This window comes from Fringilla coelebs (assembly GCF_963513975.1).
Source record: "Fringilla coelebs genome assembly, chromosome: 15".
Lineage (NCBI taxonomy): Eukaryota > Metazoa > Chordata > Aves > Passeriformes > Fringillidae > Fringilla > Fringilla coelebs.
The window spans coordinates 15302007-15327888 of NC_140041.1; the positions used below are offsets into that span (position 1 = coordinate 15302007).

Here is a 25882-nt window from a genome sequence, read left to right on the forward strand (position 1 = left end):
CACGCTGCACTGAGGGCTCCCTGCAAGCCTGAGTTAAATGCTCTCTACGCAGAATAAAACACACACACAGACTTGCAGGCTGGGATTTGCTCCCAGAGGTGAGGAAGCTCCCAAAGTGAGCAAGAGCTGCAGGGTTGAGCTGTGGATTTTGGCCAGCAGCACAGAGCCAGGAGCTGGGACTTTGCAGCACAGGCAGCTCACAGACAGCACTGGGACATGGTCACAGTGCCCCTGGTCATGACAGATAGCAGCAGGGGAGGGAAAGGCTGGCCCTGGCTTGCTCATCCTATGTAGGAACAAACAGGGTTCTTGGGGAACAAGTGGTTTGGAGGCCTTTGAACAAGGGGGCCGTGCAAGGAGACCTTGTGTGAGGGAGGAGACAGAGGTCCCAGAGCACAGGAGTCTCTCTTGCTTAGGGGAAGGCCTCTCCCCTGCCTTGACACCCTTTCCAAGTGAGCCCAAGGCTCCTCTCACCTCTGACCTGGAGTTTATCCAGGACAACTCCCTCCTCCTGCCTCCAGTCCCTCCTCTCCTGCCCTGTAGCTCCCGGCACCACGAGGATGGTCTGGCCTTGCTTCCCTCTGCCCAGACCCCAAGGGAGGGAAGGAGTAGTTGGAAGTGGGAATTTCTGAGAGAAAAGCCTCCTGGTCCCTCATCCCTGACCTTTGCAGCTGGATGAGGCCCCCCCTCCAAAGGGACCACGCTCCCTCCTGCCCTTCTTGGGAGAAGGCAGAGGAACAGCTGACCTGACCTGTGACAATGGGGAAGAAGAAAAGCCTCTCCTCTCAAAGTGGGACTGAAAGCAGAGCACTCAGGTGATGAGCTCGTGCCTGCACTTTTCTGAGGGCTTGGAAACACTTCTGTTGTTCCCAGTGAAAATGCTTTCCATCATTATTTTCCTTTCAGGCTCCTGTGTCGATCCACAGATAAATCCAATGTCTGCCCTGGCAGGTGATGGCACTATTCACCTACCTGCCGTGCCTTTTTCTTCCTACCTGGCTAGCTCCTGGGGAGAAGGAGAAGAGGAAAAAAGGCTCAGAGAACTGGGAATTAGAAAAAATACTCTGACTGAATAGAATAATCCTGTTCAGGAGAGAGCCTGGATGCCTCTGCGACCAGCAGGGGACCTGTCCACAAGGTGGTGGTGACAGCACCCCACTTTCACCTCTGCTACAAGGAAGAAGCAGTAGCCGGTGACCCAGATGGAAAGGTTTAATTGAGGAACTTTCCTCCTCCTGCCTCCCTTGGGGTTACCCCTGGCTAGGATGGGGTGTCGGGGCACCCCCGCGGGTCGCGGTTCAGTCCTGCGGGTGGGGAGCAGCGAGTGCGGAGCGGAGCAATTGCTTCAAGGGCCGGGGAAAAGGAGAACCCCCCCGGGGTGCCTGAGGGCGGGGGATGCCGGGCAGCAGCGAGAGGCCGAGCGAACTCCTCAGAGGGAGGACGGGAGGATGCGCCCCCCCCAAACTCAGCGCCCCCCATCATTACCCAGGACAGGAGCCCCCCCATGGCAGCTTCGCGGGGGCAGAGGGCGAGCAGAGCTGTGAAATTACATGGGGGCAATCCCCGCACGGGGCTGCAGGAAGGGAGGCATAGGGAGGGAAGCCCAGCTGCGCTCCCGGGGCCCGGGGAGGGATCGGGGCCCGGGGATCGGGGCGGGTCCCCCCGGTGGAACCGAGACCCCGGGGCTGGGGGGGGGAACCGGGGCGGCCGCGCCGCGTGCCCACAGCGCCACCTGGCGGCCGCGCCGGGAACCGCCCCCGCCGGCACCGCGGGAACGGGAACGGGGAAGGGTCCGGGGAGGGGGATCCCATGGGAAAGGGGGATCCCATGGGAAAGGGGGTTTCGGGGGAGGGGGATCCTTGGAGGGAGATCCCGGAGGACGGGGGTCGGTCCCGAGGGTGGGAGATCCCGGGGGCCGTCGGTCTCGAGAAAAAGGTGACCCCGGGGGTCGATACCCGGGGTGAGAAAGAGGCAAGATCCCGGGGGAGACCGACTGTCCTGAGGTGGAACATGCCGGGACATCCCGGGAGGACGGCGGTCCGTGGGAGCAGTCCCGAGCGGGGGCAATGCCGAGGAGAGCATCCCCGGGGAGAAAAGCGGCTCTCACAACCCCAATCCCCGGTATCCCGGCGCCGGGAGAGCCCCGTTCCCGTTCCCAGGTCTGACAGCAAGTGCTTTTCTGAGCACGGAGGGTGCAGCCCCCGGGTTACCCAGGGAAGCTGTGCATCAATCCCTGGGAGTGTTCAAGGCCAGGCTGGATGGGGCCCTGAGCAGGATGTTGGTTCCCTGCACGCAAGCTTGCCTTCCATTTAAGTGCAGCCTGTGTTTATTTGCTTATGCTGGCAGCCACTGGACAGATTACAGTTATTTTATCACACAGAGCCTTGCTATGATTTTTACACTGGGAGTTCAGCAAAGCATTAAACATCTAATCAGCTGCTATTGGCTTCAGGGAGAGTAAGTACTTGTCTCCCATTGAGGAGTGAAGGGAGAAATCCAGAGGCAGGCACTCCCTCCCTCTGAGAGGATGAGTTTAAGCATATTACATGGAATGGATTTAAATACCTACTAAAGTTGTCACACGCTTTGCTGAATCAAGACTGAATATTATCAGAAGTATTTAAGTGGCTCTGGAATCTATATCTCCTTTTAAACACTTTCATAAAGTCTGAGGACTTTGCATCTTGGGATTTCGACTTAAAGGTGCACAAGCTCTTTTGAAGGGTGCCCTCCAAAATCCCAGGCACTTTCCCAGTTGGGGAATTGGATATTCAATACTTGCTGGGTTGCAAGCATGAAGATTTCCACGTCTAGGACTGGATTTCTTGGGATTTGGCTGCTCTTTTTAGGCTGACCATTTGGAAATCTGTTTCCACCGGCATTCCTGTAAACATCAGAAAGTCCTATGGCTTCAGCAGAAGCAGAACTAAGTTCATCATCTGGCTCAGAATTCTGTGTGGAGCCACAGGCATGCCTTTGAGCAGTGAGATTCTACCTGAACACAGCATGGGAGTGCTTTGCTTGCAATGAAGTTTAAGATACAGAGAGACACTCACGTTTACGTTGACTTTCCAGAGCTCTGGACGACTTGAACTTCAAGTCCCAGTTTTGTTGATCCAGATCAGGGGATTTCTTTGTTTTCATCTTTGTCCAGGATATCTGTCACCAGAGGCAGACCAAAGACACCCACCTGGATTTTCCTCATGTCCCTTCTCAGGGCCTTTTGTTAAAAATATCCAACCTGTGTGAAAAACAAAAGTTCTGGTAGAGGGACAACTGGACAGCGCTGGTTACACAGGGAAGAAGGGAACTCATTGGGAACTTCAGGTTATTTTGTGTTAGTTAGAAAGTTTGTATCTGTTTTAAAATCTGCGTTTCAGCAGAGGTAAAGCATGTTTAAACATTCTTACACACAGAAATTTTTTGGAAGCTGCTGTTCACTAACTAACCCTTGTGTGTGGGGTGGGACAGGGTGGTCCTTGGTGAAGCTCAGCTCCTGCTGACTTTGCCCAGGGAAGGGGCAGCCTCTCTGAGCAGGCATCTGTGAGCACCAGTGTTGGTTCCATATGCACACACATCCATTATGGATGACACACAAATGCTGCTCCTGCTTCCCGAGCAGCCTCCCGTGGCAGGGCTCTCATCCCACTGATCTCACTGCAGGGCTGAGGAAGTGAAGCACTCAGAAGCCTCCCAAAATGTGTTACAAACGATGTATGGAGAAACAACTTCCTGCAGCCCTGAAACAGAGTCATTGTCATGGCATGATGAAGGAACTGTTAAACAGACACGGCAGCAGCACCGGAGCTGGACTCAGGCCAGGGTATTTCAAGCAACTTGTAAAAAGTTCACTGATTCTTTAATGACTCCACCTGGCCAGAGCAGGACCTCTGGTTTATGTGCCTTCCAGAAGATCTGCTGCAGGAGGAGTGTGTCTGAGCTGATATGAATCAAGCCAGTTCCTCCAGCATCACGCTGGTCTGGAATAGCTGTTGACCTGATGGAGTGTTAATGGGAACATTTATTTGTTTCTTTATCACTACAAAGATGTCATATATACTTACCCTGCTGCTGCCACTGTTCCCAAAGGGCTGTCAGCACCAGAGCCATTATAACACGACTGCCAGAGGTAATTTTTTTCCCCCCTCACACATTATTTCTTCAAATGATTCTGCGAACAGAGAAAGAACTCGGATACAAAAATTGCTGGTTAAAAGAACAGTACAGTGTGATGTGAGCCAGAGAAGCTTTCCTAAATGCCTGTCAGTCTCTGCCTTCATTGCTTACAGAGAGCAGCACAGGCTCAGCCTGGATCTGTCTTGGCACAGGGGCGTGTGCTGTGCCTGGCACTCTAAGGATGGGATTTGCCACTGGAGCTCTCCAGTTCTTGGGGACAGGTGACAACTGCATGGCCTGTGGGACCAGGAGCTGCCCTGTGCCCAGGGCACTGCACCCTGTCTTCATATTTCTTCAAATTTTTCACGTGAGAGCACAAAGAGTGTTTTAGTGGCACAGATCAGAAAATGAAAATCAGGCAGAAGCCCACTGCCTTTACCTGGGGAAGAAAAACAATCCCCTTGCATTTCATTTTTGTCACGCCGTGACTTGACAGTTTAAGGAAATTGCTAATGGGACCTTTTACTGCGGGGTCACGAGTTCAGCCCTGGCTCTGTCGGTAATGACCAGCAGCATCTGATGAATGTTTGATGGCGTGAGATGAAAATATGGCTCTCAATCCATTTATCAGTAGGAAAACCCTTCAACAGCTCCAGCCCCTTGGAGCTAATCCCCACAGAAAGGCAGCGAGGCCGGGCTGTGAGCGAGCCCGGGCACAGCCCCGCGGTGGAGCAGGGTCAGGACGGGGCCGTGCAGATGGAGCAGCTCAGGGCAGAGAGGGCCGGAGCACCTCCTGTGCACAAACAAATCCACTGCTCCGTGCGCTGCCATCCTCCCGCCGCGGCTCGGGAGGAGAGAGCCAGAGCCGGGATTGTTCTCAGAGGGACAATGATCCTGGCATGAGGGGGAGATGCAAACATCGGGAAATCCGGGATCAAGAGCTGGCTGAAACTAGTGCCAAAATTCAGGAATTCGCAGCTTTGCAAGCTGAGAAGTTCTATTTGAATTTCTCGATATTGTAACACCAGCAAAAAGTTGATGCTCAAATATCAAGGTAATCGGTGAGAAGTTAGTAAATGTCCTTCTAAAACGGTTTGTTGCTTTGTTTTTGTTATTTTTTTTCTTTCCCGAGTCAACAGAAAAATAAATTATTCGGTACTTCCCAGGCTGCCCCTTGCTCTCAAAAAGTGCAAAAGCATCGCTGGCAGAATTTGGCAAGCGCTGAGAGGCAAAGGCTGCCGTGCGAGCGAGGCGCAGCCGGTGCCCTGCGGAGCCCGGGGGCAGATTTGGGACGGGTCTGGCACCCACGTGCAAGGTCCAGCTCAGCTTCCAGAAGCGTCTCTGCCCCTCCGGGAGCCCCTGGGTGCTGCTCCCTCGGGGCAGAGGGCATTCGGGGATCGGGGGTGTCTGTCCCGGCTGGCCCCGGGAGGAGCCGGGGAAGGATTCGCACCCGCGGTGCTTGCAGAGCCTTTCCAGAGGCTCGGAGGGAATGGGAAAAGCGTGAGGGCCATCTGGTGGGAGCGGGGAGGGCATCCCGCTCTGCCTCATTGTTCTCCGCAGCTTCGCCAGGGGCCAATTCCAGCTGCAGGGACCGCCGGCCGCATTCCCAGAAACGGGGGGATGCTGGAGGGGCCGCGGCGGCCTCACTGACATCGGAAACACCTGAAAACACCAAAAAACACCTAAAAACACCCATTCCAAGGGAATTACAGCTGCTGGGGCAGGGGGACCTGCAAAAACACACGGGAACAGTGGCTGCAGAACAAACACCTCGCAGGGATGGGGAGTCTGGAGCCACCGGGGAAAAAATGCTCCTCGGCAGCGTTTGCAGGATCAGAGCAGGGGTGGTTTTCTGCCCAGGAAAGCTCAGCACCGACTCACTGAAATCAGCAGCCTCCAAACCTTTGTAGCTGCAAGTGTGGAAAATAATTCTCTAATTTTAGTGTTTCCCCCCATTTGTATGACATTTATAAGACTTTATTCCTGTTCATCTTTACACTTCCTGGATTTGATCCATATTGATCCACATGTGCTTCCTTCCAGGATTTTTAAGGCTGCAGAAATGACAATTTCCACACTAGTTACAAAATAATTACCCATAATAATTTAATAATGAGCTTTCCCTTTAAATTATTAACATAGGTAGCCAAGAAAATTGTCAATTTTAACAAGTTTAAATTCAAATGATAAATGCCAAATCTGTGTTAAATGAGACCAGAAAATTAGTAATTAAAATATTTATGCAAGAAGGCAAAAGATACTGTATTCAAGGAGCTGCAGAGCAGGCTCCCACCAGAGTATGTGACAGTGGCCTGTGCTTGCACATCCCAGTTTTAAAATCCTCTGCAAAGGGAAGAGGAGGAAATATCTGACCCCATAATTGCAGCTGGACAGTGTTGACTGGCAACCAGTGGGATTTCACCAGAATCCAAGCAGTTCTCAGAATACCCCTGGGTTTTACTGAGCAGAAATCCTGACCCAAATGAAATTATTTCTATCATACAGATTGTTATCTGTGGGAATCTCCAAAGGAAGGAATTGTCTTCGTGGCCCCTCAGAGCTTTGTCACCAAGAGCAGATTCAACCGTGCTCGTTTTTAAGAAAGGGGTGAAAAAATGCTTTTCTCTCAAGCTGAAAAAAAAGTACCAGTGCCAAAGCAGATTTCTGATGCCCTGTGAATGTAAATCCCAATTTCCCAGCAAACTCGGCAGTGGATCAGCACCATGGAATGAGCCAGAGCAGCTCTGCTGCCGATTTTGGTGGTGAAGAATAACAATAATAGGAATAATAGCTGTAATAGCAATAATCGTTACAATAGTAGCAGCAGTAGGAATGGCAATAGCAATCCGCTGTTCTCACCCGGTGCCGCTCCCGGCCCGGCTGAACCGGCGGAGCCGCTGCCGGAGCTCCCGGGGCCGGTCCCGCACTGCCCCGCCGCGGCGGCCGCCGGCACCGGCTCCCACCCGCCTGCTCCTGCCGCCTCCCCCTGCTCACCTCCGGCTCCCGAGACAGGATCCACCCTCTGGGAAGCGACCCCGGGCTCCCAGGAAAGCGGGAGTTCCGCTGCACGGGGCGTGCCTCCATCCAGATGTTGGTGCGAACATCTGCAGGGCAGGTGCTGGAGCGCTGGCTCCTCAGAAGTGATGCCCAGAGAAAAGTTTGATCCCACAGAGTGAGAGAGAACATCAGAGCCGGAGCTCACCTCAGCCAGCACAGCCCAATCCCCCAAAACACAGCTGGATCCAGAGCACAGCTGTGTCCAAAACCAGGGGGAACAACCCCAGACCCATCCGTGCACAGACAGATCCACCTGAGCAAACCCCAGCAGAATTAATCAGCCTTGTGTTTGCTGCTGAGGACAGGCCCATTTTGGGGTGAAATGTTTCTGACCGCAGCAGTGCACCCTCCCTGCCATGTGAGAGCGCTGGGCACAGGGAGGGCACAGCCCCGAGCCCCAGCTCAGCAGGGAGCTGACACACTCGCTTAAAAGCAATATTTTGGCACATCAAAGCATAATGAAGAATTCTAGCAATACTCCTCCACTGTGTTTGAGGTTCTCCCCCTCAGACTGTTTCCTTCCACCTGTGCTGGTGGAGATCAGCCTCTGACCAGATCAGCTGCACCCCAAGCTCAGCCACATCCCTGCAAAGATTTTTATCTCAAAAACAAGATGTATTTTAGCAGGTTACAATTTTTCATTTTTCTTTACTTATCAACACGTACTTTCTAACACAGAGGGCTTTTGAGAAATTAATTTCCATCTGAAAACAAACAAGGGCTGAAACAGTTTACAAAGGAACCCATCTTTCAAGGACATTTCCTTTTAAATTGCACAATGTGGCTCTTAGCAAGGAAAATAAATAAAACTTAATCTCTCTGCATTCCAGCTGGCATTTTTTCCCCAAGCTAGAAGGGAACAATCAATTTAAAGAAAACTCAGACTATGGTCAATTAAGAAACTGTATATCATTTCATTTATAAATACCAGATACCTATTCAATTGATTATTTTAATCCAATTAAGTCAGTTTTTACATTTTAAAATTCCTAGGAATGAAGTAATGTATCCACATTGCAGACCTGGGCTTTTCACATCTGTTGCTGCAAAATTCTGCAGCACGTCTGGTCTTTGGCTGTGCTGTTAGCTGAGAGTGTTTCAGCTACCAGATTTATTTAAGGATGTGGATTGTAAGCCTCCAGGAAATGGCAACTACTAGGGAAATTTGTGTCTAATTACTTGTAGCACAAAGAAATCTTTTTTCCTTTTTTTTTTTTATTTAGGTTGGTTATGTATTCAAATTATTTTTCTACCGTGATTTCTCTCTTTAACCAGGATGGTCTCAGGTTTGTGTGTCAGATGTTCTCTGAGCGTTGTTTAATGAGCTGGCAGCACCCAGCCCCTGCTTCTCCCCTTCCCAACCTCCCTTTTCCTCCTGACTCTGTCATCTTCATCTTTCTCTTCTCTGCCAGGGAAAAGGAGAAGGAAAAACCCTCTGGAAAACGACCTATGGGCTTCTGGGGAAGTTGTGGAGAGCTCACCAAGTCCAGCAGGCAAGCCTTTCCTCTAAAAGTGGGGTATTTTTTGAGAGAATAACCAACACCTGAGAGCCACAGAATGCATTTGCTGCGTGGTTCATCAGCTGGATTACAATTTGCTTTATGAAAAGGGATGGAATTTCCCTGGCCAGGCTCCCCACACTGGCACTCAGCATTCCCAGCACCAAGGAGAGAAGTCACCACACCTGGACGTCTATCAGGACCCAGGGAGTAAAATAGCCATAATTAAGAGAAACAGGCATTGTCAAAAAGAAAATTGGTGTCTCTGGGGGCTGTGAGCTGTGATCTTTACTGTGGCTGCACATGCATGTCACAAAAATGAGGACCAGCAATACTGCCACACTCAGCACTGTAACATGAAGAAAAATGGAGTTCAAGGTTGCACTTACTGACAGCTTCATGCCAGCAAAGCCAAAGAGATTAGTGGGGAAATGTACTTGTCAATCTTTGCCACAAATGTTTTTGTGGGGCGACACCACAGGCGAGGCTCAGAATGAGCAATCAGGGACAGCAGCTCCAGGCACTGCAGAGGCTGAAAAGCTGAAAAATTAAAGGTCCCTTCATACAAATTTAACATGCAGGAGGAAAAAAGGCAGCACCAATCTCTGGCCACCTCCACAGCCCTCCTGGGAGCAGCACAGACCTGCAGAGGGCCATGGATTGTTCCTTCTTGAGACCTTCCAGCCCTGCACTCTGCCCCATCCTGCTGGCTCCAAACCAGGGAGGCCTCCTGCCCTGACCCAAACCAAATCCAGTGACATCAGATCCACCCCCAACTGGTTCCCGTCATTCTGAATGTTTCCCAAAACCAGAAAATGCTTCAAATGGCCAGTTCTCCCCAAAAATGTGTGTGTGGGACAGGTGATACATTATTCTTGTATTTGTATTTTATTTGCCAGAGAAAATCTGAATTTTGTAGCAATTCAAACTCCTTGCCTGTCCCTGCCAGTTAGGAAAAATGTACAAGTCTGTTCTCAAACATTCAGACAATTTAAGCCAAATTATTTTTGTCTCTATTAGAAAACGATTAAGGCAACTTAGAAATGTAATTTAATCAGGAAAAAGGAGACTCCAAAAGAAGAGATTTTTCCCATGGTGGAAAACCTTGTGCATTTCAAGAACTCTCAGCCTTGGCATAAATGAAGTGTTTCACTAGGAACAGGGAAGGAAATAGATTCCACTGCTGCAAAACTGCCAAAAACCAGAGGAGCTGAGAGCAGTGCAGCTCAAAGAGAGGCTTTAAAATCAAACCCCTCACCACTGACTTGTTTCTCTCCTCATGGAGTCATCCCACCTTGTGTAAATCCATTTATTTCCCTGAGCCCAGAGCTGGGACAGCCAATAGGGCTGACTAGACACACACCACCACACCATGTGATCAGCACTCCTATTTCCAACAAAAAACCAACCAGCCATAAAATCCCCAACTGTTCCCATTATATCACCTAGCTGGAAGCATCTTTTTGAGTCCAAATGTTCATCAATCACACCACCATCATGAGTCCACATGAAAACGATTTCAAGCCTCAGCCTACAGTTACACCCTGACCATAAACACTCCAAAAGCATTTTTTTCCCATTTACTCATGCACAGCTGCAGAGAAATAGAAAATCAACTCAAAGCAGTGTCCAAGAGGGAGTTCTGCACCAGACAGAGCACAGAGGTCAGGAGTGTTCACCCAGATGCTCTACAGAGACAGAGACAGTGCGTTTCATTTCATTTCTAACCTCCCTGCTCCTCCAGAGCAGCCTTCTCTCTTCTCCTCTTCAAGTTTATTTGTCCTGCAAGATCTAAGCTGGCCTCAGTTTTGGCAGTTCTCACTTCATCCCTGAACTTCCTGACCTGCAAGATATGGCCTGCTTGGCTTATCAGTATTTATTTCCCACCCACCCCCATTCTTTGCAGGCATATTTTTAAGTTTCTTCTAAAGCTAGCTGTCCCTGGTTTTCAGAAAATGGTATCCTGCCAGCATTTCTGAGTTGCCAAAAACCAAAAATGAAGCAAAAAAATGAACACACTCACCACTTCCTTTAAAGTTTCCAGTCCAGATTTTACCAACCAGTTTGCTGTGCCTCATCCACCCTGCAGCACTGGACACACTCCACCTCAGTTTGCTCTTACAACTCTTTATAAAGTGCTGGCACCTCATGGAGGTAACTCACCTTTCAAGCCCTGTTCCTGTGAACTCTGCAAGCCTCTCTCTGCTCCCCTTCCTCTCCTTTCCCTCTTTAAGGTACCATTTTTTCAGTAGGAAGTGCATCAGAGCTGTTTTCATGCCCCTCTTTGCAGGGTGCAGGACTCCCTGATCCACGTCCTGCAGCACCTTCTCCAGCACTGAACAGTCACTTTTGGGTCACTCCAGTGGGAACACTGCAGCATCATTTTTCCAGAAAGATCACAAACCTTCCTGGTCTGCCAGGCTCCCTTCCAGGGCCACATCCACGTTTCCATCCTGTAATCCTGGCAAGCAGTTGTTTGCTGAACCTGCTGCTGGCCTCTTGGTTCTCAAGGAGCCTCCAGGTGCACTCACCCACATTGCTGGAAATCCACAGTCCTTTCTACAGCTCTGGCATTACCAATGAGCTATGAATAATTCAGGTTATAAATTAAAAAGTTCATAGCCAAAAGGCTCCTTGGCATCAGCAGGGAAAGCAAACCTCAGGGGGTTGTTACTTTTTCAACACCACTTCCTGCATTTATGAAAATGATACAGTGACAGCGTGGAATAGGAATGGACCCATGGTTCCTTCCTGCCCTCTGCCCCAGGTGATCCCACAGGTGAGTTCCTCTCCCTCCCTTCCCTGGGGTCACCTGAGGTACCTGTGTGTCCCTCAGAGCCCTCCAGCCTCCCTTCCCAAGGCTGACCAAGCCCAGCTCTTCCCCTCTTCCCACTTGGGTAACACTTGCTCCCTACCATGGAACTGAGGGGATCCCATCCCAAGTTTCCCATTACTCAATTATTTTTCCACATCCAGGGACAGCAAGGAGAGTTCAGGGGAGTATCCTTCAAACAGATCCTGTGAATTAAGGGAGAGCCTTTTCCCCACCATACTAAGGAGAACACTGTTAACAGCTCCGTCCAGAAAATCCCCAGTTCCCGACTCCACAGACTTTTAAAGCGTGGCAAGAATGGAAACAGCCTAAATTGTGTAGATGGAAAGCTGGGGCATGGACAAAACATCCTTTTGAGAAAGATTAAATTCCACAGAAATGCATGCATGCAAGAGCAGGACCCAGACCATGGACTGAAAGGAGAGGAGAGTTCAAGAAAATATTCTCAACTTTTTTTTTCCCCTCCCCAAACACACCAAGCTGCTAATAAAAGTTTTGGGATGATCAGTGAAAGCACATGATAAATCCAAATTTTTGATTAACAGACAAGAAAACAAATTTGAGATACAGAAGCAGAAGATGGTGCAACTGATGTTCTCATCCTGTCAGGGGGAAGAAATAGATTTGGGGTTTGTTTGGGCTCAGTAGCAGCAGGCACAGCCTCCAGGAGCAAATGTGTCTTTGAGTTCTGCATCGGCTGAGATCTGGTGACAAGAACAGGGGAGAGCAAGAGGTACCACCAGGACACAGAGCACTGAAATGGAAATGGGGGAGAACACAGGCAGAGGGAGTTTCATTCATCAGGGGAAACAAGAGGGCTGTTACCCGAATCTCTCAACATGTACTTATTGAGTTTCAGTGCAAGAATCACATAACCAGGTGTAAAAATCTTCAAATGTAATTTATTAAGACATTCAGCTATGTCTGTCAGTCTACATCCAAATTTACTACTAAAAATAAAATAGTATCACATTTCACATTAGGAATACCGACTTTGAAAAACACTTGAGTCAAGCCTATCGTATAAATAAGTGACTAATTTCTCTTCATATCAAAATTCACATAAAAAAATTGCCTGCCCCCTACTCCCGCCTATTTCCCCACCCCAGTCCCTTGTTCTACTTGAAGCCATGATGAATGTAAAAATTTAAGTATGGACATGTCCTTGTCAAAGAAAAAAAGGTGCAAACCTATTAACAGCTTTTAAAAGTGGCATTTGCGGAGTCTGATCATACACAATAATGTACTCATTCCCAAAGTGCAAATATCGCCAGAGTTTAATACTGTTTTAATTCAGCTGCAAGGGTTAACATTACACAGCACAGTCCTGCAAGGCCTCTATCCGTGCCCTAAAACTCATCCCACTTTCCTCCTGCAGAGGCAAAGTGTTCATGAGAGCTTTAGTTTACTTCATGCAGCCCACACTGTGCCCATTATGAGCAAAAGTTTCATATACATCAAAATATTGACGACTCTGTCATAAAAGTCAAGAGTCACTATAGATTACATAAATTCAAATGCAACTGCCCCAAGAACACCCAAAGCATACACACGACGTATTAAGAGTGCTTCCACCTCCCGGTACAATCACTGCTGTTACATCTTTGATTTTTGCTTACGTGCCATAAAAAAATGTCAGCAACAGAGCTGCCCATCTGCCAGAGACGGGCAACTCACGGCCCCTAACGCCCCTCAGGAGCTGGGACATGGCTCTGTGCAACTCCTCTCCCTGACCACAACCAAGGCAGCCTCCTGTCCCTCTGGCCACAACGTCTCAGACCCCTCACTCCTCTCACCTACATCTTGAAAACACTCTAGCACTGCTACTTATTCCCAGACATCCTTCCTATGCCCACAGTTCAGAGAGCTTCTGGAGTCATTTCTACTACATCTCACTACCAAGCAGCCCATAAAAATCAGCATGGGAGATTACATTTTGACCAGCATTAACAGCTACACTTCTTTCACAGCTGTGGAAGGATTGGTTTTCTTCTGAGTCAAACGTGGATCTCTGGATTGTGTTTGATCCCACATCATCCTCTGTAGCCTCAGAGCTGGACACAAACCCCCAGATCTCGAGCAGAGCACCCCTCTGGGGCTGCAATGAGTTCTGCAGCACAGGCTGCTCCCTGGCTGGCCTCACAGGGGCTGCTGTCACTGTCCATGCTGTGACACAGCCCTGGGTGGGCAGAGGCCTCGGGGCTCTCGTGTCCATCGTGGCCCCTGCTCGGGCTGTCCTTCACACTTGGCCTCTGGTCACATTCAGCACCAGGCTCAGCTGCCTCTCCAGGCCTGGTGTTTTGCTCTGCACTGGGATTTGGCTGCTGCACTGGCTCTGATCCCAGTCCTGGGAGCTGTGAAGGGCTCTTCAGTTGGCAGTGGCACAGAGGGCAGGTTTCTTGCACGTAAAGCCATTTCTTAAGACAACCCGCATGAAAAAAATGGCTACATGGAGTGATTACAGCAGTTTTCATATCCTGAAAGACACAAAAAAAAAAAAAGAAAAAAAAAAAAGAAAAAGAAAAGAAATACATTATTATTCATATTCCCATTCCTCTCCTCTTACCTCATGCATCTAATGGGTTCACCAGGCACAGAAGAGACAGAAGCAGTCCACAGACAAGACAGAGAACATTCCTTCCTTCACACCCACAATGTTTCAGATGAGGAGCAGCTGAGGGAGCTGGGAGGGCTCAGCCTGAAAAAAGGAGGCTCAGGGGGGACCTTCTGGCTCTGCACAACTCCCTGACAGGAAGGGACAGCCAGGTGGGCTGAGTCTCTTCTCTCAGTGATCAAGCAACAGGACAAGAGGAAATGGCCTCAAGCTGCAGCAGGGGAGGTTTGTTCTGGGCATCAGTAAGAATTTCTTCACTGAAAAGGTTGTCAGGCATCGGAGAGGAGGTGGTGGAGTCACTGTCCCTGGAGGTGTCTGAGGAAGGCTGGACATGGCACTCAGTGCCACGGGGATCAGCCACAGGCTGGACTCGCTCTTGGAGTCTTTTCCAACCTTAATGATTGTCTGATACACACACAGCTCAAATACAGGCCAGGTCTTGCTTCCTTTATTACAGGCATTAAAAATGAGGCAAAAAACCCTTTGTTTGCAAGATATTATTAAACATGACCTTTTCAGGATGAGAATCACAGGACTGGTTGGCTCAAGAAACAATCATGCAACTCAAACAGCACAAGGACAGATACAACATGTAACAACACTAGAAATGAAGTGACACCATGAACTCTGCCAGCTGAGACCCACATAATACCAGTCTGGTGTTTTGAACACTGTCATTCAATCTGGCAGTTTGACTTTTCAAAGAATTTCTATCAAGTTTGGAGCCAATCCAATCCCACTCTTAACTGAACGCTACTAATGTTAGGGTGATTCTTTCACTGTCACACATAACTACAATTTCTATTCAAGAGTAAGAGACTTTGGAGCTGGAAGTGTGATAAAGATATTACTTTCAGCATTAATGTCTAAGGTCCTTGCGTCTCCTGGCTTATGTTAGCAAGACCCTTAACCTTTTGATAATTAGGTTTCTGCCACAAAACTGCCACTGCACATGAAGCAGCAATGTCTGAGCTGCTTCTGCAGAATAGTAACAAATCAGCTACCAAGAACATGTTGTCTTTCACTAACAAAATCCTCCAGTAATGAAGAAAGGGAACATTTGCTGCTACTACTGAGACCAGCTCAACCCAAACATGAGAAGTGTAAAAGCAGCTTAAGGACAGAGTCTGCTGTGTAACTGGAGGAAAAAAAAAAAAGGCAGTTTAAGCACAACCAAGCTCTTCATTCCTAAGAATTATCTTGGTGACAGCACTCCAAATCAATTTGCACAAAGCAGAAAACTGGGTGATTCCAGCAACTTACTGAGTGCAGTATTATTCATTACACATAATTCAAGGCACTTATTTTATTAGCTGAAGACTGAACTAAGTCTGGGGGTATTTCCACTTGAGCCAATCCTTTGGCACCCCCATTCCTACCTGGTAGCAGATGGCACAGATGTCATTGTGCTGCTCCAGCTGCTCTTTCGTGGCCACGGGCAGAGATTTTATCTTATTCACAGCGTCTCTGCGAAGGAGGAAACTCTTCCAGCCCAGCTGGGCCCGCAGCCACACGTTGTAGTAGGAGTGGATGAAGATGATGACGGAGCCCATGACAGTCCACTCCCCAAAGATGGTTTCTGAGACTCCATAGGCCACCACACACAGAGCCACCAGGAACTCCAGCAGCCGGTAGGTGCCGTTCACGTAGTAGATCACATCATCCATGTTCTCCACTGGCTCTTTCCTGAACTCCTCCACCATGAACAGAACATAAATGAAGAGGGTCCCAAGCACCTGTAACACAGTGCAAGACCATGAGCTCAGCTTTCTGAACTGGAGCTTGAGCCAGTGCTGGTTATCAAGCTCTGTCCACACAACGCTCCCAAGCTGGACAGAGGAAAGCCCCAGAGTAGTGGAATTGTTCCTGAACTTCAAGGCAAATAAAAGTTGCTCTTTCTTGCAAAGCATTTAAGCTTGTTCCCAAGTACTTCCCTTTCTTCATCTTCCTGAGTCCAGAAAACAGCTGAGTTGATTAAAAAAGAGCGCTGAGCATTTTAAGGAGTAATTAAAAAAATTTAATAATAAAAAGCCCAAGTAACAACAAATAGTATAAAACATTTCCTCTGTTTACACTACTGTGTTTCAAACACCAAATTGGTTTCAAAGAGCTATAGCTAAGTAATGACACATAAATGAGTATTCTGGGAAAAAACCTTTTTACTATGATAGTTACACACCCTCAAAAGCTTTTTGGCTTTACAATTTGAAGTAGACTTCCATTCACCTCTGTTCTCAGCCCACCTAGGAGCTCCTCAGCCTCAGATACAGGACACAGAAGGAGATTTTTTATCACCCCTTGTAATTCTGCCCTTCTCTCATCCCTGTTCTTTTCTCATCATGTATTTTCCCCCTTAGAATAACAGGATCACAGTTAATGCAGGGCTGCACAGGGCTGATTTCTTACCTGAAGAGAGGTTAGAATACTGCTGGAGATAATGATCAACAGCCAGAAATCCATGTGGAAAAACTGACAAATCATGTAGGCCATGTATGCAGGGAACACGAGTAAGAACAGACAGAGGCTGACTGCTCGGAAGTGCTTCCACAGACTCCTGCAAAACAGCACAATAGGTTTTTATTTTTCAAGCCAAATTTGAGTGTCAGAAAAAGAATAGAATGACTGCTGGATGTAGGCACATTAGATAATTGCTCAAGGCTTTAACTGGTTGAAAGGAGTTGCTATTTTACTTGGGCACAGGCTCATTCCCAGTTTGCACACATGCCTACAACTGTGGAAAGTTCCCTCTCATCTGACCTTTGCTGTTTTCAATGGAATGACAAAAATTATGGCAAAATAAGTACTTGAGATACTGAATGTTACAGATGGAAGTCCAGTAAAATAAATTATTAAATGTGTAACTATTTGGACACTTCTCTAAACAAACAAGAGGTCTCCAAATTAGATAATTCTTGCTACTCTTCTTCATGTTTTTGCTAATATGTGTGGGGCAAAGCTACTTCCTTTCATCACCAGATTGAACCCTGCTGCCTTTAGAAGTATATTCCCCAATTCAGAGATCACTAAAGAAGAAATGTAGCAGGACTTGAACACTTATCTCTGCCAGTCCTTACTCTGCTCCTATCACCTACTTCTTCCTAATCTCCTCCCCAGCCTAAACACACCATCAATCTCTTTTTACAGCCACCCATTTGTGAAGGCTTTCAGAATATCTCCAGTAATTTACTATGCTACCTCTACTTGTTCCTCAGGTTGTATTTTAACCCCACTTAGCTCTGAAGATGAGGTACAGAAAAAGCCAAACCATTTGGGGGCACAGGACAGCAGCACAAACTGATTAATTCAATACAGTCTGAAGGAACATCAGAGTGACTTTGAGGTCTGCAGTTTTGTGTCTGTGGGTGAGGGAGGAAGAGAGAGCTGAAGTGGAATTTATCCTGTTTCTTTCTGATTTAGAACTCCCTGGGAGATTTGGCAGAAGAGTTAAACTCGATATCCCCACAGTCTGCTTGTTTAAGCTGGGCAGATGCTCCTATCCTGGCTCTACTCCCCTTCCCTCTGTTTCTACCCTGGAAGTTAACTTGCTGCACACAGAACATCTCTAAACTAAACAAACTCTACACATAAACAAACCTCTGCTCATTTCTTCACAGGTTACATAAAGGGAAAAGACAAATGCAATTGACAAAGAACAGAACAGATTAATATGAGAACACCACATAGCACCAATACAGCTCTTCAAAACACAAATGAAACTGAACAATCCCACACAACCCAAACATGCGGGACACTACGGCAAACCTTACAGCTCTTATTTTGTGCCAGTAAACCACATCATTTTGGGATTACAAAAAAAATAGGTTTTACAATACCTAACACAAGGTCACTCCTAGAAACTTCCCACCCTCAATAGCTGTGTGAGATCACTGCTTTAGAGGGAAACTCACCCAACTGCAGAGGAGGTTAAGAAAAACCATTCTGCAAACCCACACAATAGAGTGTGGGTGGGGAGAGCACAGTCCTGGATTTGCTTAACTGGAACCACAAAACTAGAGAACTTGGACTAGAAAAGAAATCTGCATACAGAAAAAAAAACAAGGCAACTTTACAAGTACTAAAAGCCATCAATTACTAGTTTATCACCTCCTAAAAGAACATTGAGTAACTCTCAGTTTAGGAAACCAGTCTCTTACTTGTCCCTTGAGGCTCCCAATGCCAAGACAATGGGATCAGCAATTTCCAGCATGGACTGAAGGATGGATGCCACCACAATGAAAAGAATAATACTGAGCAGGAACGCCCGATGCACAACTTGGAGCTCAATCAAACCTGTCTGCACAGCCAGGATCAGGAGTGTGACTCCTTCAGTCATCCCCCTGCAGATCAACACAGTCAAAAAACAAACAATCACACCTCTGTGTCAATGCTGGTTCAAAAGTACATCTAGAAACACCAGGAAATAAACTGACTGCTTCTGTCACAACCTTTCATATGTCACTGGTTTTAGGTTTCACTGGTGTCCCTTGGAAGGCTTTAACTCGGGAGGGATGTTTTCAGAAAAGTGCTGGGCTTATGAACCAGCAGATTTTGCTCCTGACAAGCAGCATTTGGGCTACATCCAGCTCAGACACCACCCAGCACAAAGCATTTTAAGGACCCAGTTTAGGCAAATTACCAATTTTGCCATTTTTCAGTTTATTCCCCCCAAATACAGATATCCACTCCTTTCTGTCTTGGAACCTCAGAGTGATTTTAATCCCTCTGAGGATCACCACAATTATTTGATGCAAAAATATGTTTTTATATAGATTATTCTTATGCAGCCCCAATTTATACCCCTTTTGCTTCTACATCTTGGAAACCAAAATGTAAAACATTCTTTTGCAAATGGTCCCAAGTCTCTAAAGAGAGTTATGGGCCGGAGTAACAGGAAAGGCAGTGTCAGGATCCCAATTTCACATTAGACAAGTTGAGACAAGCCTGAGAAAAAGCATTTTGGCTATTTCCCATAACAATTTACAAGCAATCCATACAATGCTGTGTTTTAAATCTCGCAGATTAGTAATGTTTCATACGTGATTAGAGGGGACATGAGGAAATGAAAATACAAAGTGTTTATATTATGCAAGCATGTGAAAATTTTTCAGTGACTCATGAAAATACAAGTGATTGTAAATCCCAAGTAAGAGCCCTGAATTTGTGCAGAAATGAACCATCTCCCAAGAAGTCTGTGACAAATATTTTCACCTCAAATCTTTTCAATGCACACACAAACTGGCATACAAAAAACCTGTGAAAAGGTCAAGAGTCAAAAAACTGCAATGCCACCCCTGTATTTTTATATGAATCCCCTTTCTATCTGTTTCTTTTCAGGCCCAAGGAGGCACTTACCTGTTCATAGCGGGATCGTTCATGAACGCTCGGTAACCCTGCAGGTAAAACTTGCAGAGAGTCAGAACTCCCAGAGCAACAAAAGAGACTGTGAAGACCAATCCCAGCAGCGAGTATGGAGTGCTACAGCATTCGGCAATACTGCCAGGAGAGAGAGGAAAAGAAACAAAAAGGTTAAAACTACTGTGATGAGCTCTCCCCCTGTCCTGTTCACTGTGCAAGTTGGTTTTAAAGCAAAATTGTACTGGTTTAATGAAAACGTTAGAAGTTCTACACTGTCATTAAACCTTCCAATAAAAGAAAAAGATGAGTGGATTTTATTCCTTCTTTCCAAGATATAAGTTCATTGCAGCTCCCCCTTGGAGGCAGGGCTGTGCTGTGACATCCCTGCAGTCCCCTCAGCACAGGGCCACGCGGTGGCACTGTCCTGCTGCCGCTGGGGTTCGGAGCCACAGGCCAGCCTAAGGCTGTTTTGCCACAAATAGGAGAAGTATAACAATTTGATGTAGGAATAAACTCAACTTCAAGGAAAAGGACTGCTTCTCCTCTATTGTAACAAAAGTAAAATTGCAGAAGAAATGAACTGGAAGAAAAATTTCAGGCCCCAGTGGTTTAGTTAATAAGCAGGAATATAGTCAGTTCTTCTGCATAATGCAGGGTGACACCATAAGCAATTTTAATGCTATATGCAGTATAAATCCTTGGCATTTCTCCTTAATGATAATTAATTTTGACAGGTTACAGGATGGCACCATAGACAGATACACACAGGCAAGAAGAAGCCCAGCAACTGGAAAGTCTGACTGGAAAAGTTAGAATCAAACAGCAGAACATGACCCCTAAAGACTCTGTCCTGTGCTAGCTGGCTGTGTTTAGACAACTATTACCCCTCTTTTCCCCATCCCACTATGGCACTGTACCTAAACTGCTTAACCCAGCTTCTGCAGCACCCCCAGCTCCTCTCTGCCCTGCATTCCTGCTCCCTCTGTATGGACAAAAGCTGCAAAAGGCACATAGGTTCCAGCCAGGAGAATCCTCAAATGCAGCCTCTCAGTAACAGCACCAACACAGATCTCTATCCTTTATGTTACAACCTTTAAACTTTATAAAAACTTTATGGCCTATAAAACCTTTTTATGTTTTTAGAAAGCTTTTACAAATCCAGTATCTTTCTGACCTTTACACCTCTGCCACATTAACCACTGGGCTCAAAAGTTGCTTTGGGAGTTGGGTGCTTTGGCTGCTTGGATGAACTCAAGAATGTGCCCCACACACCAGAATGATGAAAGCAAGACATCCAAAGCTCAGAAAGCAACATGATCATGAATAAGATATCAGATGGACTGAACTTCAGCTGAAATAGCTCAGACTTAAAACCAACTTATATACTGAAAACAACTTCTGGACCAAAGCTCTAATCATGGCTACTCCTTCCTCAAAGAAATACTTTGCTTTCTTTGGGAGCTCTCCCACAGTTCTATTAATGTCTGCCCTGAATGGGATCCATGCCTTTGCAGCACAAGCTTAACAGGGATGGTCACTGCAATAAGGACAAATACTTGTTGGGTATCCAAGTGCAATAAAGCCAATATCCACATCTCATCTCTAAAAGAGCAGAGATACTCATTTCAGAAGACAGTTCAAACAGAAAACCAACCATCTGCAGGCTCCTGAATTACCTGGTCAAAAAGAGGAAGAGGAGCCTCTCTCTGGAGGCAGGCTGGTCCCGTGTACTGAAATAGGAATAGATCTGAAGAGCAAATAAGACGAGCCAGAACACCATGAAAAGCACTGGGACCACCAGCTGGTTCCACAGAGACATTCCCAGTGCCAGGAGCCCATACACCTCCACCACCTGGGAAGACACAAAAAGACAATTTGTTATTGAGTCACAGCACTTGGGACTTGATAACAAAAGGGAAGTCAACAATACAGTCACAAGGAAGGCAAGGATCATCCCCATGACATCAGCCATCCCACAGGAAGAGAGGAGGTACATCAAAGTACAGTTTGTGACAAAGGCAGAGCTCAGGTTCAGCAGTGACATTTCCAGTCTGTCTGGCAGGAGGCAGAAGTACCTGACTCCAGCAGCAAACCCTCAGACCAGCTCAATGTCCCTTCCTACAAACACCTGTCTTGGAGCTGCTCCCTGCAGCCCACTCACAGCTGGAGGGATGAGGACATGTGGCTCTGGGTCAAGCCAGCCCCTCAGATCCTCTTGCCCAGTTTAAGTCACAGCAATGATGTTTTCTCTGTAGCTACTGCCGAGTCACTGCACACATTAGACACTGAAATGAGTCATACCATTAAAAAAGTAGTAAATCTACTTTGCTGACCTGTTTTTAAGGAAAAACCTAACCCCCTCCACACACACATTTTATGCTTAAGTATCTCAAAAGGATCACATACCTAATCCACCAAGTGTTTTGAAATTCATGCTTAAGACTTATATTGGAAGACTCTGAAGCTCAAAGTACTTCCTTTGCATTGCAAAGACCAAGTTGCAATCATTTCCAAGATGCTGGAACTTCATATAGCTGGACTTAGGTCAAAAGGAAACTGCTCATAACTATTAATTCTTCATCACCTGCTTCCCACAATGTCATAGAATACATTGTGGCAAGGAAATTTTCAGAAATGCTAAAAAAAGCTGACAAGCACGAGGGATATGACACTCACGGGACCTGCTGCAGCACTGGGGCTGATGGACAAGCAATATGCTGCTGGCAGGGACACAGTGCCAAGCTCCTGCTTTGCTCACAGACTTGTCAAGGAAGTGCACCTGCCCTCAGGAGAATCCCCTGGCTGGGAGCAAGGCAAGCAATCCTGTGCAGTTCCTGGCACAGTGCTCCACCACACTGGAAAAGGGTCATGCTACGCTCATAATGCACATTCATAACCGTGAGACATTTCTGGCATCTTCTGCTGCAAACAGGCAGCCAAGGTTCTGGGCCTGCTTTTAAATTATACCCCTGGGTACAGCCTAACATACACACAAACACAAAAAGCTGCCCTGGTCCACTTGTTAGGGCTCTCAGGAAATGCTCCTGGTGTTTAACAGCCCAATACTCACTAAGTTTTGACACTGATATCAAACCCGCAGTCAGATCCAGCCTGAAATAGCTGGATTTGTGTGTAAACTCAGAAACACCAGGACAGCACTGAAAACCAACAACTGCTCAGAGTTACAGCAATGGAAATACAAGCTCAGAAACATTCCAGTTGGAATGGCAATATCCTCCTCTGGAATAAACATCTAGGCTTGATTTGTAGCAGAGTTACTACCAGTGGCATGAACACACCATGAGCTGATGCTTTTTCTGCTGTTTCAGAAACACAAGCAAAGAGCAGCAAGTTCTTAAAAAAACAAAAATCCCAGGTTTTGCCAGTACAATGTGAAAACCACTCACAACTATTCACTGCAACTCTATTATATGTATTTAGAAAAGCAACATCCAACATTCTTATAAACCCAGTGCCAAGTGTTTTAAACATGTCTAATAAAAAATAGATACAGGCCTCAAATCCACATCTAATCTGAATTTGACTTCAGGGAGCCAAACTGTGCATTCATTCATGTACATGGAAAATGGAAGTGCTGGTTCCAACTTTTTGCAAGGCTTTGAGCTATGCAGACATGCAACTGTTTTACCCCACATGTTGCCACTCATGCCCAGTAAGCATGAAATTTCTATTCTCACTGGAATTCAGGATACTGAAGCTTTGCCAGTCAGCTCCCAAATTAATTTTTAAATCAGCAAATCTACAAGCCGGGGGAGGCTTTGATTGGATATCAGGAAAAATTTCTTCACCGAGAGGGTGGTCAGGCATTGGAAGGGGCTGTCCAGGGCAGTGGTGGAGTCACCATCCCTGGATGGATTTAAAAAAATATATAAATGTGGCACTAAGGGACATGTCTGAGTGGTTGGACTTGATGAGCTCAGAGTTCTTTTCCAACCTAAACAAATCTGTGATTCCATGAATGAGGTCAGACCAATGCTAGGTGCTGTACAAACACAGAAGGATAATCCTGCTCTAAAGATCAACTACATACAAAATAAATAACCAGACACCAATGATCAACATGACAGGCTGAGACCTTGGCACAGCACACACCTCCTGCTGCCAAGTTTTTGTTTGTGTATGACAGATATGACAGCAAACAAGAGCTTTAAAGAAGGCTTCGAAAGAGCTTAACAAGTTAGTTTTCAGACTGCTTCTGGACTGAAGAGCAGAAGGCAAAAAAACCCCAGTGCCTTGGTTTGAAAAAAAAATCCAGGCAGTGATAAAAGCTGAAAGAGAGACTCAGTCAAAAGCCAAGCAAGCATCTATCTTTTTATATTGAAATATACAGAAGTATGTATATTCATATATATATATAAAATATAAAAATACAGCAAATGTGATGTTTCTGTACCACTGAGAAAATGTCCTTTGAACTAAACATTTAACAGATGTCAAAGCATTAAGAAAATGGACACGTCAGATCAGTCTTCTTGTTCGAGGTCTCAGTAATGTTGCTGCTCCTCCAAAGAAAATACCACTGACTTTTCAAATCAGTGATTATTAGACTCAAAATCAGCTTCAATGTCACTCACAATTTACCACCTCTATCATTACAAACACTTGTCATACAGAAAGTGTTTCTTGAAATGAACAGCAACTACAATGAATGCCCAGGGATTACCTTCCTCACTTAATAAGGCTGTAAATAAATTCCAGTGTGATGCAATCTTGTCTTTTAGCCTGGATTTGGGAAGGAATAAGCAAAGTCCAAGCAAAGTGGCCACACTCAGCTGGCCAGCAGCATAATTCAGGCTTGTGTCTTAACTGCTCACCCATTCAAAACTAACATAAATTAAAGAAAGAAGAGGCTATGGATAGGAACTTATTTGGTTGGCTAAAAAAGGATGAGTTAGCACACAAACACAAGTGCACAGAAGACAGCTAAAGTGGGTTTTTTTACTTCTTTCCTGCACAAAAGGCTCAGAAGACAGAATGGTTGCATCCACCACCCTACCTGGACAAGCTCTCTGTACGCAGACTTCGCCAAGTTATAGGGCACCAGAAGATTTGATGCCAGGAAGTAGAGAACTTCCAATCCGGTGAAAATCATGGCGAATTTGTTGATGATGACGATGGTCTCGAGCGGGACGAGGCAGAGCCGAGCCAGCAGAGGGAGCATGTGCGCGGAGAAGAGCCAGATCTGCTTGGTCTTCATGACGCAGGAGCAGAGCGTGCACACCACCAGCTGCCCTGGAAACGCGACACAGCAGTTCAGAATCAAGCTGATTATCCCCTTCAGGAAAAAGCGTATTTTTAATACGTTATCTTTCCAGAACACCGTTATCAACATCCAGCATATTATGATGGTTCTAACTAGGACATCTCTGTTACGAAACCAGGCTCTTCTCCGTGTCTTTTGCTGGGTCACTAAAGTTACCCTTTCCAAAATGCTTTCACTTCCCAGATTAGCCAGCTGTAAAGCCAAAACACATGCAGAATCAGATTAATAAAGCCCCAGGAATAAATCATACAGAGGATAACTCAACAAGCCAGCCCTCTTTTTCCTCACCACCCCCAGCTCAGCTGAAATCCCATCAGTATCTGTACACACAGCAGCTTTTCTGAAGCCCAGCTACACTATTTCATCCTGACCTACACAAAAAAGCAATCAGAGGTCCCAAATGGCTTTTAGAGCAACAATATTTACACTGTCAAGAGGAATTACTGACCAAGAACAGCAACAGGAGAACAGCCAGGTCAGCAGCTGAGACTTCAATAATTTCATAACGCCCTGAGGCAGTTGCTCAAAATGATCACTGAAGCTTGCAAGTGACAGATAATTAACAACTAAATTCTCTTTAATAGCTGGTGGGGACACAAGCATGAGCACATCTCCCCCACACATCCACAGATCTGGAGGGTGTTTTTTCTAAAGCACTAAGACCACTTCAGTATAACTGCTCCCTTCAGAGACACTGAAGTTGTACCCTCGATCCCAGGAATGGAAACTGAATGGGGTTAAATGCACATTGTCTGGATAAGAACAATCCCCACTCATCATTTTGCAGTAAGGAAGAAATTTATGGCATATTATTTGAAAACAGACCCTTCTTCACCATCTATGTTAATTTATATCCAAATGCCACAGTACGTGGTACAAAGTTCAAGTGCTAATGCCCTGGTTTGGAACTACCTCCATGTCTGCATTTCGTAACTTTCCCTAAAACCAGAAGCTGGCCTTAGGAAAAGAAAGGAACCTGACCAAGGCCAGCAACATCTCTAGGCCAGCATGAGCTCCAAGTGCTCACATAAGCTCACTGACCTTGTAAGCCCTTCTGGATGGGCTGGGGAGGGAAGCTGCCAGAGGACAAACAGCAGTAGGGTTTTGCTTTCATTCTGCCAAGC

The 25882-nt window shown here is 46.6% G+C and overlaps 1 protein-coding gene across 3 annotated transcripts in view; it reads right to left on the reverse strand.

Annotated features, from left to right (window-relative positions):
• Positions 1-12621: 12621 nt before the first annotated feature.
• The window catches only part of RNF145 (ring finger protein 145), a 44032-nt gene continuing 30771 nt past the window's right edge, over positions 12622-25882 (reverse strand). For all 3 annotated transcript variants that reach the window (XM_084215526.1, XM_084215527.1, XM_084215528.1), the window contains 7 exons: positions 24492-24727; positions 21151-21326; positions 19472-19612; positions 18274-18456; positions 16526-16673; positions 15499-15855; positions 12622-13982 (listed from right to left, as the gene is read on the reverse strand). In XM_084215526.1, coding sequence (XP_084071652.1) covers positions 13554-13982; positions 15499-15855; positions 16526-16673; positions 18274-18456; positions 19472-19612; positions 21151-21326; positions 24492-24727 — 1670 coding nt within the window. In that variant the 3' untranslated portion in view covers positions 12622-13553. The remainder of the gene's footprint in view (positions 13983-15498; positions 15856-16525; positions 16674-18273; positions 18457-19471; positions 19613-21150; positions 21327-24491; positions 24728-25882) is intronic.